This window comes from Dermacentor silvarum, chromosome 4 (genome assembly GCF_013339745.2).
Source record: "Dermacentor silvarum isolate Dsil-2018 chromosome 4, BIME_Dsil_1.4, whole genome shotgun sequence".
In the NCBI taxonomy this organism is placed as follows: domain Eukaryota; kingdom Metazoa; phylum Arthropoda; class Arachnida; order Ixodida; family Ixodidae; genus Dermacentor; species Dermacentor silvarum.
Genome location: NC_051157.2, coordinates 127,517,005 through 127,535,515, shown reverse-complemented (window position 1 = coordinate 127,535,515; position 18,511 = coordinate 127,517,005). Strand labels below are relative to the sequence as shown.

General features: G+C 48.8%; 1 protein-coding gene across 5 annotated transcripts in view; it reads right to left on the bottom strand.

Annotated features, from left to right (window-relative positions):
- LOC119450619 (uncharacterized) overlaps positions 1-18,511 on the bottom strand; it is a 114,411-nt gene that overhangs the window by 53,472 nt on the left and 42,428 nt on the right. For 2 of the 5 annotated variants that reach the window (XM_037714121.2, XM_049666058.1), the window contains exon 2: positions 8,728-9,120. The exons of the other annotated variants lie outside the window; for them this stretch is intronic. In XM_037714121.2, coding sequence (XP_037570049.2) covers positions 8,728-9,114 — 387 coding nt within the window. In that variant the 5' untranslated portion in view covers positions 9,115-9,120. The remainder of the gene's footprint in view (positions 1-8,727; positions 9,121-18,511) is intronic. 5 annotated transcript variants of the gene reach the window in all.

Here is an 18,511-nt window from a genome sequence, read left to right as displayed (position 1 = left end):
AGCTCACCACAGTCATCACAGACAGGCAGATCATCACCAGACAATAAGTATGCGTGTGTACTGTATGTGTGTCCTATCCTGAGTCTCCAAAGAGTAACCTGTGTGTGGCGTGTCTTCGATTCTGGCGGCCAATGAGCGAGATGAGGCTTTATAGTATGTAATTTGTTGCTCGTTTCTCTGTCCCACAGACGTTGCCAGTATGCACTGACCTTTTTCTTGATAAAGGGCTTTAGGTCCATTACAGGGACGGCTATGGGCGAAGTGGCAGCGTCTGTATGAGCGGATGTGGCTAGCTTGTCGGCCAACTCATTCCCTTCGATCTCGCGATGCCCTGGCACCCAGCACAGCACAATTTGCTGCTTGCATGCATACGCGGTGCAAATGATGGAATAGAGAGCTATAATTACGGGGTTTCTGTGCCTACTTAGAGTTTTTAAACATTTCAACACGCTTAAAGATTACTGCCTTGGGTATGTGCAACTGTTGTGTTTAACCGCCGCCAGGATGGCGCAGGCTTCTGCTTTAACGATGGTTGTGTTTGGGTGTAGAACTTCGACAGCCGAAAAGGATGGACCGACCGCTGCGTAAGACATACCAGCGTGCGACTTTCAAGCGTCATAAAATATACTTCAAAAGAGTATTTGTGCTGCAATTGGAGGAAGTGCATACGGGTATGCGTGACCAGCGCATGCTTTGTAACATCAACGAAGGACAGATCACAGTCAATCAGCTGCCGCTGCCATGGCGCCAGCTGTACAGGAGGGGGCATGACATCGTGCTCGTGGAGCGACACATCCATTTCTTCAGCAAGACTTCTTACTCCCAGTACGTAGGGCTTTCTCAGGAAAGGGCGGTTCTGAAATGTTTGGGCACTGGACAGATCGTTTATAGTTGTGTAGGTAGGATGTGTATTGCTTGAGTTTACTTTTAGGAAATACACAAAAGATAAGTACGTTCTCTGCAGATGGAGCGACCATTCATTTGATTCAACGTAGAGGCTTTCTACAGGGCTTGTTCTGAAAGCACCCGTAGAAAGGCAGATGCCCAGATGGTGGACATGGTCCAACCTCTTCAAGGCGCTCTGTGTCGAGGAGTGATATATAATGGAACCGTAGTCTATACGTGATCGAATGAGGCTTTTATAAAGATTCAATAGACATCTTGTGTCACTACCCCCCGTAGGGCGAGACAACACTTTCAAGATGCTCATTGTCTTCATGCACTTGTTTCTTAGATACTTTAGATGTGGGTTAGATGTTAACTTTGCGTCCATAATTACGCCTAGGAATTTGTGTTCAGTTTTTAAAGGTAGACTCTCACCCTGCATCTCTATCTTGGGATCAGGGTGCAGACCTTTCTGGAGAAGAGGACGGATGTGGATTTTTGTGGGTTAAGCCTAAACCCATTCTCATCTGCCCACTTAGACACTTTGTTCAGACCAAGCTGAACCTGCCGCTCACAGATTGCCACGTTTCATGAGGTGAGCCCTATTTGGACATCGTCGACATATACTGAATAAAATATGTTGCGCGGGATGTACATATGCAGAGAGCCTATTTTTATGATAAAGAGGGTGCAACTAAGCACACCACCCTGTGGTACTCCAGTTTCCTCTACATATGGTCTTGATAGGGCATTACCCACACGAACGCGGAATCTGCGGTTGGACAGGTAACTTTGAATGATATCCAGCATATTGCCACGTATTCCAAAGTGTGCGAGGTCTCCCAGTATTCCGAATTGCCACGTGGTGTCGTATGCTTTTTCCATATCGAGGAAAACAGACAAGAAGAATTGCTTGTGGCCAAAAGCCTCACGAATCTGAGCCTCTATGCGTATCAGATGGTCAGTGGTGGATCGGTCATCGCGAAACCCACACTGGTATGGGTCAAGCAGCTTCTGCAAACAACTCAAGACCACCTACACCGGTGAGGTTCAAGCACGTACAACAGCACCCAAAGAATACCATGGGGAAGCCAATGAAGATCTGGACGCCCCCATCACCTTCGCGGAACTTTACGCAGCTGCGCAGACTTTCAACAAGAACACAGCACCAGGACCAGACAGCGTCACCAATGCGATGCTTCGCAATCTCAGTGACACGGCCATTAGACAGCTTGTGAACTTGTCCAACGATCAAGTCTGGAGGAAGGGAGGTCGGGTACCAGCGCCATGGAAATCGGCCAACATCATCATGATCCCAAAACCCGGTAAGCCGTGAGAGGTTGGACAGCTGCGGCCCATCTCATTAAAATCGTGCATGGGCAAGCTCTTTCAAAGAGTCGTGCACACCCGGCTGGAGAATCATCTCGAGCGTAACAGCCTTCTTCCGGACTCGATGTTCGGCTTTCACAAGGGAGTCTTTGCACAGGACGTCTTCCTCATGCTGAAAGACGAGGTCCTCGGCCCTCCCCCGGACAGCCAAGACATAATCCTGCTCGCCCTTGACGTTCAAAAGGCCTTCGACACCATATCTCACTCCGCCATAGGTCCTCAAGGCCCTCTAGCCTTGAGGACGTCGGATGCGGAGAAAGAACATTCCATTACATTCAGGACTTTCTGCGTGACCGCACCGCAACAATTGCTCTCGGAGCGTCACGGTCACTCCCACATGAACTGCCGGGCCACGGCACGCCTCAGGGTGCAATATTGTCTCCGCTCCTATTTAATATTGGAATGCGCAAGATCGCCCTACAGATACAGGAAGACGAAGACCTCGGCGTAGTAGTTTACGCCGATGACATTACGCTCTGTGCGACCAAAGGCTCATATGGGAACAGACAAAACATACTTCAGCAAGCCCTAGACACGGTCGAATCATACACAAAACATGCCAGCATAAAATGCGCACCGAGCAAATCAGAATACATACATATCCGACCACCAAGAACCCAAGCCAACAGAGCTCCGCCGTTAAAACTACTTCTAGGCGGAGAACCCATCCGAAAAGTCCAGCAGCTACGAGTGGTCGGAATGCATGTACAGGAACCGGGCAGTGCCGGCATCGCCCTGCCCAAACTCAAGCGCACGGTTCGCAGTGTTACTATCGTCATTAACAGAATAGCACGTAGCAGAGAGGGAATGACGGAGACAGACACTATGAAATTAGTACAGGCCATCGTCATAAGCAGAATCACTTACGCTCTTCCTTTTCAAGCCACCCGACAAACTGACATCGACCAAGCAAATCGACTGCTCCGGATTGCCTGCAAGGCGGCACTCGGCCTGCTCGAAAACACGAGCACTGACCGTCTCAGCGAGCTGGGCATGATGAACACGTACGAAGAACTTCCCGTGGCCTCACTCGTGGCCCAGCGCGAAAGACTAAACGCTACACCCCAGGGGCGCTCCGTGCTAACACGACCACGATACCCCCTAACGCCACAGTTCTGCGGAGACGAGACCAAACTTATGCCACCTGATCTACAAGCAAGAATCCATGTGAACCCCATCCCACGTCACATGAACCCTCACTTCCACGTGAAACGGCGACAAGCCCGAGCAGCCATTCTGCGCAAAAGGCACGACGACGCAGACACATACTTTACTGACGCGGGCTTATACCCCAGAGGTGAGACAGCGACTCCTACTTAAGTGGCTGTCGTGACAAACCGGGGGAGACCGATTGTAGCAGCGTCCGTACGCACGATTTCAACCGCCCCGGTGGAATCCGCGGCCATATCCCTAGCCATCCGAGATGCTGAGGCCAAGAGCCAGTCAGCTTATATACTCACAGACTCGCAAGACGCCTGCCGGCTCTTCCTTCGGGGAGTTATACCGGCCGGGGTCCTTCGCATATTAGGACCAGGACTCCAAATGGACCACGGGATAACCTGGTGTCCCGCGCACACCGGAGTGGAAGGCAACGATCGAGCGGATCGTCTGGCTCGAGGTATAACAGGCCGAGTCGCGATACATACCGCTCGAACGGACGCCTCTCCAACACCCGGCAGCACACCGACAGACATACTTGAGGCACAACGACTAGGAAGACGAACCAAAGCTCCACCTCACCCCAAGCTCAACAGGCGACAGGCGAGGGACTGGCGCCGAATACAGACAAACGCCTACCCACACTTACATAGACTCAACAAAATGATTCCCGACAAACACAGCGACAGATGTCCATGGTGCGACTCCACCCCGACACTAGAACACACCACTTACCAATGCACGCAGCGTCCGGCAGACGCCGTCTCGCCGCTACTTAACGACACACTCAGAAATTGGTCGTGGGAGGCGCGCTCTCCGAAATGGACTTGGGAAGCCAGTTGGCGACCCTCGAGCAGGCCCGGCGCGCCGCAATAGCCAGTGGGGCCTGGAAGAGGGGCTCCACCCACATAACCAAGCATGATCTTTATTTAAATAAAGTTGTTTCTCTCTCTCTCTCTCTCTCAAGCAGCTTCTTTGATTCTAGGAAATGTATCAGACAGCGGTTTATCATCTTCTCGAAGACTTTGCAGATGCAGCTTGTTAGAGCTTTCGATAATTCGATACGGACGATGGATCCTTGCCCTGCTTCGGGATAGGGATCACTATGGCCTCTTTCCAGGCAGAGGGGATCTCGCCGGAGATCCATATAGAGTTATACAGACAGAAGGGTTTTCTTCGTTTCAGAGGGCAGGTTTTTCAACATTTCGTATAGTGTGCGGTCATAACCTGGGGCAGATTGGTTGCAACACGTGAGTGATGCATGCAGCTCTGCTAGAAAGAAAGGTAGGTTATATGGCTCCTTCCCGATGCTCTTTCGGTCTAGTTTTTGTTTTTCTATTGCTGCTTTGTATCTTGTAAATGCTGAATAATAGTGCGATGAACTGGACACATGTTCAAAATGTGTACCCAGGTGGTTCGCTTGGTCCTCCAGGCTGTCTCCCTGCATGTGTACCAGAGGAGGCGGATGTGTTTGTCGTCCTCTTACTCTATTGACCCTGTTCCAAACATTGGCCTCATCCGTGTATGAGTTGATACTTGATAAGGATATTTGCCAGCTGTCTCTCCTGGCTTGTCAGCGCGTTCTCCTACCTTGGGACTTGATTTTATTGAAATTGACAAGGTTGTCAGCAGTAGGAGAATCACGAAGCTGCCTCCATGCTTTGTTCTGCTGCCTACGCGCGTTCCGGCATTGTTCATTCCACCACGGAACAAGGCGTTTGCTAGAAAGCCCACTTGTTTGGGGGACACACTTAGAAGCTGCATCAATTATAAAGTTGGAAAAATACTCGACGGCACCATCAATTCCGAGCAAAGACATGTCAGTCCACGAGATCATGCTGGTGTGTGTTTTGAATTTCTCCCAGTTCGCTGCATCGACCTTCCACCGGGGAGCGTTTGGTGGAGATTCGTATTGTCTTGTTGCTCTCAGCAGTATTGGGAAATGGTCGCTCCCGTATGGGTTTTTTTATAGCTTCCCATTCAAGTTCAGGTAATATGGATGGAGAAGCAATGTTGAGATCTATAGAACAAAAAGTTTTGTTTGCAAGACAGTAATATGTCGGTTCGTTTTTGTTTAGCAGACACGCACCGGATCAGAAAAGAAAGCCTTCAATTAGACGGCCTCGCGCGTCAATGCGAGAGTCGCCCAATTGACCGCTGTGTGCACTGAGATCCCCAAGAACAAGATAAGGTTCTGGCAATTCGTATATACAGGACTGAACTTCCTGTTTGTGTAAGTGGTAATGTGGAAGTATGTAAAGCGAGCAAATGGTGACGAGTTTCTTTAGGAGAACAAGTCGAACTGCCACTGCTTCAAGTGGTGTTTGCAGCTTTAAACGTTGACATGCTATGCTTTTGTGCGTTATGACAACACCACCTGAACATGCAAGAGCATCATCGTGGTCTTTACGAAACGTAACATACTGAAGGAGAAAGTATGTTACGACGTTAAGTGAGTTTGCTGTATACACAGAACTTTTGGATTGTGTTCGTGGAGAAGTTCTTGCACATCATCCAGCTTCCTAAGAAGGCCTCTCACGTTCCATTGTATGATTTGTGTATCCATGCTGAAAGTAAATTGGTGCTGAAAAAAGGAAGTGTTGCCTTAGATTCGAGAGACTTTCCAGGCCCTGTAACGCGGGATTTGTCCTTTCTGAAGCAGTCGAGGGAGCCTCGCCGCTTCTTAAGCGCTTCGTGCGCCGTCGGGATGGGTGTAGTGTCCATTGCCTCTTGTGAGGCGCCGGACACGCGCCCTTGCGAGCGAGAAATTTCGCGAGGAAGTCTCGCCGCAAAGGACGAGACCTTTGCGCCCACCAGCCCAGCGGTCGATGGGGCTGCCTTTGGGCCTGAGCTACGCCGGCTGTTGCCAGTGCCAGCAGGGGCCGGAGAGGGTGAGGCAACCTTGACTGCGCCCACCGTGGGTGCTGCTGGTGGTCCTGCGGGTTCGCTACGCGAAGCGCAGGCTGCCGCCGAGGACTGTTGCGGTGCCGGCAACCCTAGGGTAACCGGGCCTGTTTGCTGGTTGCGTGGAGTAGGCGTAGCTCCTACCACCCCGGTGGCAGGGGCCACAAGCGACAGCTCGCTGCGTGCGGGCTGGGCAGGTGGCAGTGGCCGCTGCGACGCTGCCCCCGACGCGCCGCATCAGCATAAGGTGTGCTGTGGAAAAGTGAGCACCTCTTACGGGCTTCCCTTGAAGGAAATATTTTCTTTCACTTTCAGGGTGATGATGTCTTTCTTTTTTCCAGTTCGGACAGGAACGTGAATAGGATGCGTGGTCACCACTGCAGTTCACACAGTGAGGAGTGCCACTACAGTTTTCGGAAGAGTGGCCCTGGACTCCGCACCTTGCACAAGTTATTTGACCACGACAGCTCTGCGAGCTATGGCCGAATCTTTGGCATTGGAAGCACCGTCTAGGGTTAGGGACATATGGTCGGACAGTTAATGTATCCGGTTTTGATGGTTTCATGCAGAACGCTAGATCCAAATGTGAGGACAAGATGTTTGGTGGGGATTTCTTTGTAGTCCCGTCCGATGATAATACGTTTTACATTGGTAACATTTGATCTTTCAATCCTTCTAGGAGTTAAGCTTCCGATAATTATAGGATGTCTGCTTCTGATACGACTCCGCGTGAGCTATTCATATATCGGTGTGGTTATATAGAAATTGTGTGTTGCCAAACGTCACAAGACTGCCGAGTTTCTCATATTGATGTTTCTGAGGGACTTCAAGAAGGTCTCCGCTAGTCATTTTAATAACTTTATAACCGGATCCTAAAACTTCGGTCAAAGATTTGGCAACTATGAATGGGGAAATGGATCTGGCTGGTATTTGCAGAGTGGAAATGATCGGCTGGTTTTTCAGAGCTATGGTGTCAACAACATGGAATTTTGGATAGTTTTCTTTTAGTCGGTTGAACGATACGTTAAGTTCATCGGTGCGTCCCCCTTTTTACAGGATGACGATCAAGTATGTGGGGAAAAGCTGGTGTTCCCATAGTAGTTTAATTTCGGCAGGAATGGTAGCCACCCAGCACGGAGCCCAACTAGGGGACGCTGCAGCGCTTAACGCGCAAGGCTACAAGCGCCAACCGTACATTGCCACTATAATCTAATATATTATACCCAAGGGAGGGCACATACACAAGGTTAACCCAAGCCGCCTATGAAAATTAGGAAGAGTCAGAAGAGAAGAGAGGATAGCAAAAGAAAGGAGACAGCTATGAAAGCAAAAGGTTGGAGAGGGGGTGGGAAAGGCGACCGCCGATTTGGGTGGGCGAGCCCAGGGGTGCCGTCTACGTGAAGCCGAGGCAAAAGGGGTGTGTTGCCTCCGCCGAGGGGCCATAAAGGTCCAGGCACTCAGCATTGGCTCAACCCCCAGGATCCCCTTTTCTCCGGACACAGCTAAGCCACGCACGGTTAAAAGTGGGCGGGTCCCACAACCCTCATGTTCTCGGATCCGTGGTGTCGCAACACACCAAACGCCTTCGGGGATCATCTATTTGACGGGCGCTTGCGTTGTAGTGCACGTTAAAGAACCCCTGGTCAAAATTATTCCGGAGCCCTCCACTACGGCGTGCCTCATAATCAGAACTGGTTTTGGCACGTAAAACCCCAGAAAGAAGAAGAACGGGTGCAAATAAAGTCACTTCGCTCTCTCTCTCTCCCGGCAACTGCACCTTATGTAACCGTAATGTATACCGCGAAACGCTGGCGGTGAACGCTATGCACGAAGGTGCGCTTCCTGGTAGAAACGCGGCCTCTTTCGTGGGCCGGCTTTCTTTTATTGTTTGCACCTTTAATATTTCAGCCTGAGAAGATTTAGCATAAAAGGCATCCACTATCGGTGTTTTGTTTCATGACAATTGTTTGTGGGCTGTCACTCAAAATTCCGAGGAATAACTTTGTAAAGAATGCAAGACACAGTGTGAGCAACATTAGTGGTAAATATATTTGGAGGGCCTGCGTGGTTGGGGATAATTTTCTCGGCCGCGGGCGGCAATGCCGACGGCAACGCCGGATTTTCTGCGACACGGGGCCCTAAACGCTATCGCGTTAATACTATCCTTACTGCGTATAGCTCTCTACTAATTTGGTATCGCAATTGATGATTCGCCTTTCAGGTGACACACCGACATTTTCTTCTACAAACGAACCCTCAATGGCCAGAAACAACGATGAACAATTTGTTTTGAATATTGCATGATGTGTATCTGTGTGGTGGCATTACAGGGTCTAAGATCTTTATGTTATGTGCGGGAAACTTAACGTAATCATCAGGTTCTAAGCATACCTCAAGTACGTCGACGCAGCGGTGCCTAGCGACGATGCATTGGAAGCATATGATCGCTTCCACCATGCGCTGGTCTCTCCTGATGTAGTTGCTGAAGCTGATGCTTGTGTAGCAGCGCACAGCTATTCCGCCAGGCCTGGTTTCACTCACTTCAGCCCCTATGTAGTATAGCAGATCATTTAGTTTTGGCAGCTGCTTGAGAAGGCGGCAGGTCCTGGTCGGGCTGTCGGTACAGTGAAGAGGTAACTGGAGGCTCGACCCGCGGGGCTCTGTTCCGAAGTCCACTAGTGCTCTGGCGACTGCGGATACATCCTCTACCCCTGCGTTCTGGAGCTCTACGAGAAAAACGTCGTCCATTACGGCGTTCCAAGCGGGGGATCGTTCCATCCCTTCCTGCGAAAATAGAAAAACACCGGAACTTGAAAGCGTCGAATAACGTCTACAAACAAACTGGTTTTGAAAGGTATAGGAGCTTACAGTTTCGCAGATGGCAAGAAGGAAACATCTCGCCGGAATTGCAATTGTAGAAAACGTTGCAATCATATAGGTGGGCAAATATTTTCCTTAATTGAATTCTGGGGTTTTACGAGCCAGAACCACGATTTGATAACGATGCACGCCGTAGTGGGCGACCCCGGATTAATTTTGACCACTGGAGGTCTTTAACGTGCCCCCAAAGCACGGGATATGGGCGTTTTTGCATTTCGCACCCATTGAAATGCGGTCGGGATTCGATCCCGCGAACCCCTCGGGCTGAGCAGCGCAACATCAAAGCCGCTAAGCAAACCACGGCGGATATTTTTCTTAATTACAACGGCCTCTTTGAGAGACTGTCTGAAAGAATATTTTAGCGTTCCATGTGGTCCAGTTTGGTTGCGTGCGGAAATCGCGACATATTTTTCGGAGGTAATGCTATGTTTCAATGACAATTGATTTATTTCTCTCGTAATTTTCAGTACGAATGAACTACCGAACGTGTATGCAACTACGCCAACACAGAATATTAGAAAGTAACGGTTATATTTCCATAGTCCTAAAAAACGCCGATTAGGAAAAATATCGAAGGACATTTAAACATTTCTTATGATTTGTGAATGCGAAAGCATAAATGTCTAATAGAACGTCGCTGAGCGGTCCTTCGAGTTATGAACTCCTCGCGGGCAAACGAGCGCGTTTAGGCAAACGAGGCTCTGGTTTAGCCCAGTGCGTAAGACACTCGGCTTCTGAGCGTAGGGTCGTAGGTTCGAATCTCACTACCGCCAACGGCTTCCGTTCGAATTTCTTCTGTTTCACCGACGGTTCTTTAACAGCATAGCTGTTTAAGCCGAGCGTTAGTCCGTAACAAGCGAACAGGAAATGTGGGCCGATGCTGGCGGTTGTGCAGAAAGGGTCCAAGCGCAATGGCACATACTCCAGTGAACTAGCGAAGCTGAGCCTGGCTAAGTCTAGATAAGCATGGTTGGTACTACTTAAGCTTAGTCAATCATCGATAGCCAATAATAGATAATCGATCAATAAGCAATCAATTCCGGAAATGCGGGGATGACTTGGTAGTGCTTAGCCTAGCCCAAAAGCCAGGACTAGCTAGGTGCCCGTCAGCTCCGCTGTCTCTTCAGCATTGCGCCTCCAGTGGAAGCTGCACTAATGTTTTACAGATTGCCGAGGCGCAGTTGAACGCAGGTGAGTGCTTGCGTGGACAAGGAACGCGCTAATAACACAGGCTTCCGAGAGCAAGAGCGAGGGTGAGGTGGCGTCGCGGCCACACGTGTCCCGTTTCGCCCGCTCTGCTCCGTCGAGGCACGCTCGTGACGTGGCGTCGCAGCCAATGGGAATTTCTGTGCCGTTTTTCGCGTGTCCAAACGGCAGACGCCGGCGTTTTTGCTCGATGGGTCATTTGACGCTTTCGTATCAAAATAAAGGCCACTCGTTTAGTGGAGAGAAATGAAAGATGTTTGCTCGGGTTCCGACGCCTCCGGCTTTCAGCCCACGTATACAATGCAATGTGGGCAGCCTCCCCTCGGCAGTGGTTATGGCGCAGCTTCTCTATTACAAGCAACATCAATTCAAACCTGCTGAGTAAGGCGCACTCATACGACTTAAAAATGCACTTAATCTTTAGCTTGGGGCCAACTCTGATTGTTATATTCAAATGCACGTAGAAGAGAAATGTTCTCACGATACAGCCACTGAACCAATTTGAATGAACTTTGTTGCACTTGAGTTCTAAAATTATTAAACAATTGTGAATATTGGTACGTTCGAAAAATTGAAGCACGAATTTTACGAACCCGTAACGCAACAACAAAACATAGCGCATTTCTGGTAACTGCATCTGGAAAAGCATCTAAGTGGGACCAATTATATATATATATATATATATATATATATATATTAGTCGAAATTATACGTATCGAATCTAAATGGGATCACAAACACATTTGATATATAGGTAATTCGATATACATAATAAAAAAGTTTACAGAAAAATTTAAGGATGTTTTACTGCTGTTCGTTACACACAATAATTCGTGTTCCGGCTTCGACTGTATTGTCTCTTTGTAGGGCAAAGGGAAATGTACGTCGCACTTTATATGTGCGCGCAAACGCTTCTCAGCATCCAAGTGGACTGATTTATCTCTGTTTGGTTCTGCCTTCTACCTACAGGTTTCAATACTTCATGCGAGAATAGTTTGGGGAATGGGTGCTGACTGGCACCAAGCGTGAGAAACCTAGAGAAATTGTTTTCTTTGTTGGAACGGAACGCTTCTAGAACTCATGATGTGCTCGGGATGTCCGATATTTTATTTCCCTTTCTTGCATTTAAATTTACACGTTTACCTCACAATAAGCACCCATCCTTGTTTCCTTAGCTAAGAGCTAGTCAGTAAGGCTCTCCACTGTGAGTGCCCATGCCAAAGCATGCAGTTACAAAAATACCGGTGATGTCGGTGTTCAACGCCCTGTCGAAAAGTGGGCACATGACCATTTTCCTTTAAGGCCTCCGCTGTGCCACTTTGTCGGTCGGGCGCTGGTGCATTTTAGGAGGGGAAGTGGTTACATATATTTTTTTGTGATTGTGACCCTTGAAGATTGGTGGGACAAGGGACTCCCATTTCGAAAAAGTCATGTAATGTCAGTGGAACACGTCCCGTTATATTTAACTAAACGGCCTAATGTAAGGAATTGTCATTAGTTGCAAACTACATCTGAGTACCTAATTTACTTGTATGACAAACGAAATGTCACGACTTTTGGTTCACGAGGGAAGTGGTTAGAAATAATTTTGCATTGAGATACTAGAGAGCTAATGGGACATGTGCGTCCTAATTACTTAAACAAACGCCCTGTTGGAGAAGTGATATTTGTTATAAACTATTTCCAAGCTCCTCATGTATTCATACCACGCAAAAAATGCTGGGAGTTTTGTAAAAAACATGTTCTACAAAGGGTTAATTGGCAGCTTATGCGAAAGTGCTATAATGACTTCGAAGGTATTGAAAAAATACTACACACAATTTAGCGCCATTTTCAAAGGAATGGACAATGTCAATTTTTTTCTGTCGTAATTATGTTAATAGGTGCAGTGCGCAGAATTGTGACATTCTGTATTACTGGGCTACAGAGATGAAAATTTGGTTAGTTTTCTTTTTAAAGATTCAACAATTTTTGAACGAAAATCACTGCATTAGTGAAAATAATTTCTGCAGCAGTATTACTTTACGTGCAAATACCACGAACCTTTCCAGTATGACTGGGGTGGTTACCAATAAAAACGGTTTATTGTGCCGATGTATTTAGATAGAAACACAAGAGCTAAAGCTTCCCCCTAAATCACATACGCTATAACCTATAGCTATATAGGCTATATAAAGGGTGTTCTTTTTAGGCAATACGTATTTTTTTCCATAAAACAATGTAATGAGAGCCCATAGGGGGTAGAAGTCACATACTTGATAGGAAACACAAACTACCTTGTGCCGCTACCTATGCAACTGCTACACGGCGTGCCACCTGGTGCTATAATATGCAAGTGCAGTACAAGTTGCCCACGTATCGACGCTACGCGGCGCACATAACACATCGCGTGACAAGTTGGGGATTGGCCAAGGGGGGATGGATTGTCTTGAAGAAAAAGAAGATTAAGGAGATGTATACAAAAATGCTAGAATCAAAACATGTATTTATACCATACCTGATTAGCAGGCCAGCTGACAGTTCGTCACCACCCCGTTTCAAAGGGGATGCCAATAAAACATCATCGTATCGTGCCACGTGTCAAGGGATGTGACATGTGCACTGTGTAGTCTGGATACCTGTTTAGTAAAGCAACAAATGTGGCTAGTTTATGGGTGTTCATGATTGTGTTGCGCTTAATATTACACTGGCAGAAGAACTAAAGAACGGAGATAAAGGCACAAAAAGTAGATTTACGTTCGCTTTTATGTCCGTTCTTTAGTTCTCCCGTCAATGGAGAACTAAAGAACTAAGCGCAACACAATGGTGATCGATAGCTGTGTTTACTTTTCAGTACACTTGATGTGTCTCCTCCCAAGGTGCGAACCACTGCTAAAGGAGCGAATCGTAGAGCTACGCGCATGTCTGCAACCAGGCAACGCCGAGCTTAGCAGACCACTCTGCAGAGAGCAGCACAAGCCGCAGCTCGCCATCGACGCCGGGCGGGCAGCTCAGATAGTTCTTCTCAAAACGTCGCAAAGAGACTTCGCCGCGAAGACCCTGACGTGCGTGGTGCCGAAAATGGAGCTTCTATGGAGCCGCTCCACCAGCTTACGCTATGACTGTGCTGAGTGTGCCGCGCAGGCATGTGACTTTTCTTCAAGACAATGCAACCATTTCTTGGCCAATCCCCTATAGTCGGTAGGAGGATGGCGATAGCTGCGACGGACACCGGCAGTGGCGGACAACATCGCTAGCCGAAACGGCTATTGGAATGAGCCCGTAATAGGTTACGCTGTAAATTCTTGAAAATTGCAGCTAATTCATTAGATTCATCATGAAATTCCAAAGCTCAATCGAGGCGAGATCGGGACTGAGTGCGTCCCGCGGCGCGTCAGATAGCAATGCCCCGTAAAGAAGTCTGGGGCGAAGTTTGAATGCTAGCACGCCGAGGCAAATTTTGACCCGACACCAAGCCGCACACACTTGCCAGACAAAGCGTGTCGTATGATCAAGGGCTGCCGCGACTGGCCGAGACGTTCTGCTTCAAGTTTCCTCACGCTTGTCACGCGGTGTTTCGGTCGGATATGAGAGCGGCGACGCCTTTTATGTGCTCCCGTGGCGCTCGGTTTCGATCTTGCTTGGATTAGCCGTTCAAAGGCCGTCCAAATGCAAGCGTCTCTGAAATCAATAGAACATGTTTTGGGCTTCCAGAATAATGAACAGACATTGAGGATCGAAGCCGGCGTTCTTATTTCATTATTCTTGGCATTCCCGAGAGCACAGACGAAACCGAAAGATTGCTGAAGGAAAACATAATTAGAGACGTTGTTAATATTAAATTTGGAGTCAAGTGCGAATCAGTGGGGCATATTCACCGGCTCACTATAAAAGGAGGAAAAATACCTGTTATATTATACCTATCAGATTTTAAAGGGATACGGACACGAAATCTGAAAATTTTACGAAAATGCTGAAAATGAATTCTCAGTGTGTGATTACACCCAAAATAAGTAGCCACTTAGCTCATTTGAGCCGATGGCTTTATTTTTGGCGTTTTTGTGAGCGCGCGCCTCGCCGCCCGACCCGCGGGAGTTGGAAGGCGTGACGTCACGACACCCCCGTCGGATAGCCAGCCGGCCGACCGCGGTCATTCGGAGCGCGCCGACGCCACAATCGCGAGCATGGATTCGAGGTCTGGTGCCCTACCAGCGATGAGTGCACTTCTGAAGAGGAGGACAACTTGGCAAGAAATATTACCGCTTACGATGACGAGCCTTCCGTGTCAAGCGACGAAGAAGAGCGGGTGGCCGTGGAAGAGCCGGTAAGGTTTTCACGAACCGTAGCGCGAAGATTTTGCTCTGCACCAGACACTTGTGCACGAATTATTTGTCATTTCCTCTGTAAACTTGCTTTTTCAAGAGCGCACGCAGGTGAGGCAGCTGCGGGGTACTTCAGCACTGCGTGGATGACTGAATAGTAGTTTATGCCGTCGGCGTGAGCAACTGCTGTAAGGTATCAGTACCTCCAAGACTCACGTCCACTTCGCCAGCCGACCGACAGATGGAAGCAGCTGTCTGGCGTTCAGCCCAGTTTTTTCTGCTTTTAGCTTGTGGAGAAGCAGAGCTGTGTGTGTGTCTGATCTCGTGAGCCGCGCTCGCTAGCGTTGTATTCGTTTACTATGCTTTGAAAACATTTTAAAAGACCTTACTGCCTTCGTGCCCAGCCTCTGGCATCTCGCCCCAGCCTCGCGCTCACACTGCTCAAAAAGGCTGCAAGTGAACGAAACAGTACGGACATCTTTTCGCCTCCTCTTTTCCAACGCACCGCTGATAATTTCTGTCTTGCGTTTTCGTGAGAAGACCGACGGCACAGCGTCAGGCTTTAAGCATTGCCTTTTGAACGTCATGCCGAGGCTTTTCAGCACAGCCGGGCTGGTCACATAATCCTCGTCGACAAAGTGGTCCCCCCAAATGAAGTCATTTTTTAGAGGTCTCCAGGCTGGGCGTGATGGCTGACAGGCAGGTATCCAAAGTTTACGCACCTTCTCGTCTCTGGGAAACGTGTGCGACGGCGTGTCCCGACCGACGATGCTGTTATAACAGCAATGTCCGGGCATTTCCTTCCGCCGCGACGAACACGTCAATACCGAGCAACGACCGCGGGAAGGCGCATATAAGACGCACCACCTGCGTGGAGCGCCGACGGGGATAATGTTTCGGACGGACCACGTGCGAAGATCGCCGAAAGGGGTTAAACGCTGCAAGGGATCGACACCCCCGGAAACACTGCGACGGCTGTGACCGACCTTGGCCGCGCGTGCGCACGCGGTTGGGTGGGTGTTATGACGTCAAATAACACCTTCTGTCGGTGGCCGCTTGGAGGCAAGGTGCAACAGAAAATCGCAAAAACAAAACAAAAGATGTTTCTCGTTCTTTTTTTCAAAGCAGCTTGTTGTATTCGTCATTTTCATCAGTTCAACTTTTGTTCTGACGCAAAAAACCTTCTTTCTGGGGTTTTACGTGCCAAAACCAGTTCTGATTATGAGGCACGCCGTAGTGGAGGGCTCCGGATTAATTTTGACCACCTGGGGTTCTTTAGCGTGCACTACAACGCAAGCACACGGGCGTTTTCGCATTTCGCCTCCATCGAAATGCGGCCGCCGGGGCCGGGATTCGATCCCGCGACCTCGTGCTCAGCAGCGCAACGCCTTAGCTGACTGAGCCACCCCGGCGGGTCTGACGCAAAAAACCACCCGCCAACTTTTGTGTCCGTATCCCTTTACCGAAAAAAGACTATTCTATTGAATGGGGACGAACAGGAACGGTCGAAAATATTTATCCAGAATGAATATTCACACCGTAGTTCACAAAAACGCAAGCTGCTTTGGGATAGTGCGAAATGCGACACACAGCAAGGGACTAGAGTTAGCTTGGTGAACGACAAGCTCAAGATAAATATGCGGGACGGCCAACAGAGCAAAAGATTCACACTAATGAGCGAGCGGAGCGAGCAAGCACTGGAATGATGACACGGCGGCGGTGCGAAAGGTGCTCCACTTAATCAGTTAAAACGCCCGCAGCGTTTCAAATAAAGCTGTGGAATTGGAAATATTGCAGCTTAATCCCCATATCACTGTCACTACTGAGATATGGTTGCGCAGTGAAATTTACGATGAAAACGCTTTGCCGCCCTCGTATAGTGTTATCCGCAAAGATAGATCGAGATGTGGTTAGGGAGGCTACATTCAAGCGCCGTTTTACAGCGCTTGCATGTAGGCTCCCTAACCTTATAGCGCTTGCATGTACGCTCCCTAACCTTATAGCGCTTGCATGCACAATCAGCGTCAAATGAAAGCCTAACAGCGGAGCGCGTGCCACAAGCATTAGAAACAGCATAGTGCGCGCCGTCCAGTCATCAGCGCAGACAGGCCCACACATCCGGTTTGGTAGTAGAGCGCCACCCCACTGAAGTGCGATTTTTTTTTTTTTTGCCCGTGTTCCCGCTCGGATTTTTGAAAGCAATAAAAAAAAGAAAACAAGCGATAATTCAGCAACATTCAGAAGCGCAGGTTTCGCTTCTGTTTTCTTTTTTCTTCTTCCTTTCAAAAATCTGAGTGGGAACGCAGGCAAAAAAAAAATCGCACGTCAGTGGGGTGGCGCTGTGCTACCAAACCGGATGTGTGGGCCTGTCTGCGGCGCGCACTATCCTGTTTGCGGCGCGCACTGGACGGCGCGCACTATCCTGTTTCTGATGCTTGTGGCAAGCGCTCCGCTGTTCGGCTTTCATTTGACGCTGATAGTGCGCTCCCTAACCTTATAGCGCTTGCATGTACGCTCCCTAACATTATAGCGCTTGCATGTACGCTCCCTAACCTTATAGCGCTTGCATGTACGCTCCCTAACCTTATAGCGCTTGCATGTACGCTCCCTAACCTTATAGCGCTTGCATGTACGCTCCCTAGAGTCGGTGGAGTAGCAGCGCTGATTAAAAATTCATGAGCATTCCACACTGTGAAGGTGGATGACCAGCGAAGCTGTTTAGCACACGACACAGAGATGAAACAGAATTTCGAAGGCACGAGCATATTGTCCTGATCGGTGGTCATCGTGGCGATAGGTACGCACACACATTTGCGTATCACCTCTTATTAAATACGTCCGTCACGTAAGAGAATGAATGGCTCACACCCTCTTAAGCAATGGCTCATCTCCCGTAAACGCGGCCTCCCCATTCCGACAACAGAAGAGAGGCATAATTCTAGGCTGGAATGATTAGCGGCAACGCCGCCAGCTGTGGAAGAAGACGACGACGAACGCGCGAGCAGTGGCACGAGCGCGTTCGCGCGGTTGCGCCGAAGGGCGCCAACGAGCCAGCTGGGGAAGAAGGCGACGATGCTCGAGCCATTGCTGATGATGATAGTTTCTGCACACAGACGCCGTGAAAACCCGGATCTTAGTCATATACAGCTTCGCCGTAAAAAGCTGTTTGGTGCTGTATTGCTGCACGATTTACCTTAACTGGAGTGCATATGCATAAAACTGTCTTGTTGGAGTTGGAGCCCCACTTCAATTCTATATGCGTAGAACAGACGACCATATGTGCCACCCGACTATTCAAGTAAATTACAAGCACACGTGCATGAGTATGCGAACTGTAAAATGCCTTTAGTTGGCAATTTTAATATACCAGGCATGGACTTGGAACGACTACATTCCGGAGTGTATCCAAGTAACCATGTGATTTTAGGGGCGAAGCACCTGAGGGCCGAGCCTTGCCCCTCGTCGTCCGTAGCTCTGGTTTGCATGGAGACCGCTAGGGGCGCTGCTATATAAGTGCTATATAAGTGCTATAGGGCTATACACAAGGGCTATATAAGTGCTGTATATATATATACATATACAGGGGATTAACGGTTACCCGAATGATCCCCCGGTGCTTCGCCCACTCATCATCATTCACTTCGTGGCTATGCGGTGATCTTTTTGTTTATGACTATATGTTGTCGCACGACCTTATTCAAGTTGTAACTAAACCAACTCGAGTGCAGGGCGATTCGAGCTCTGTCATAGGCCTAGTGTTTATTCCACGCAGTTTGATTCATTATTCC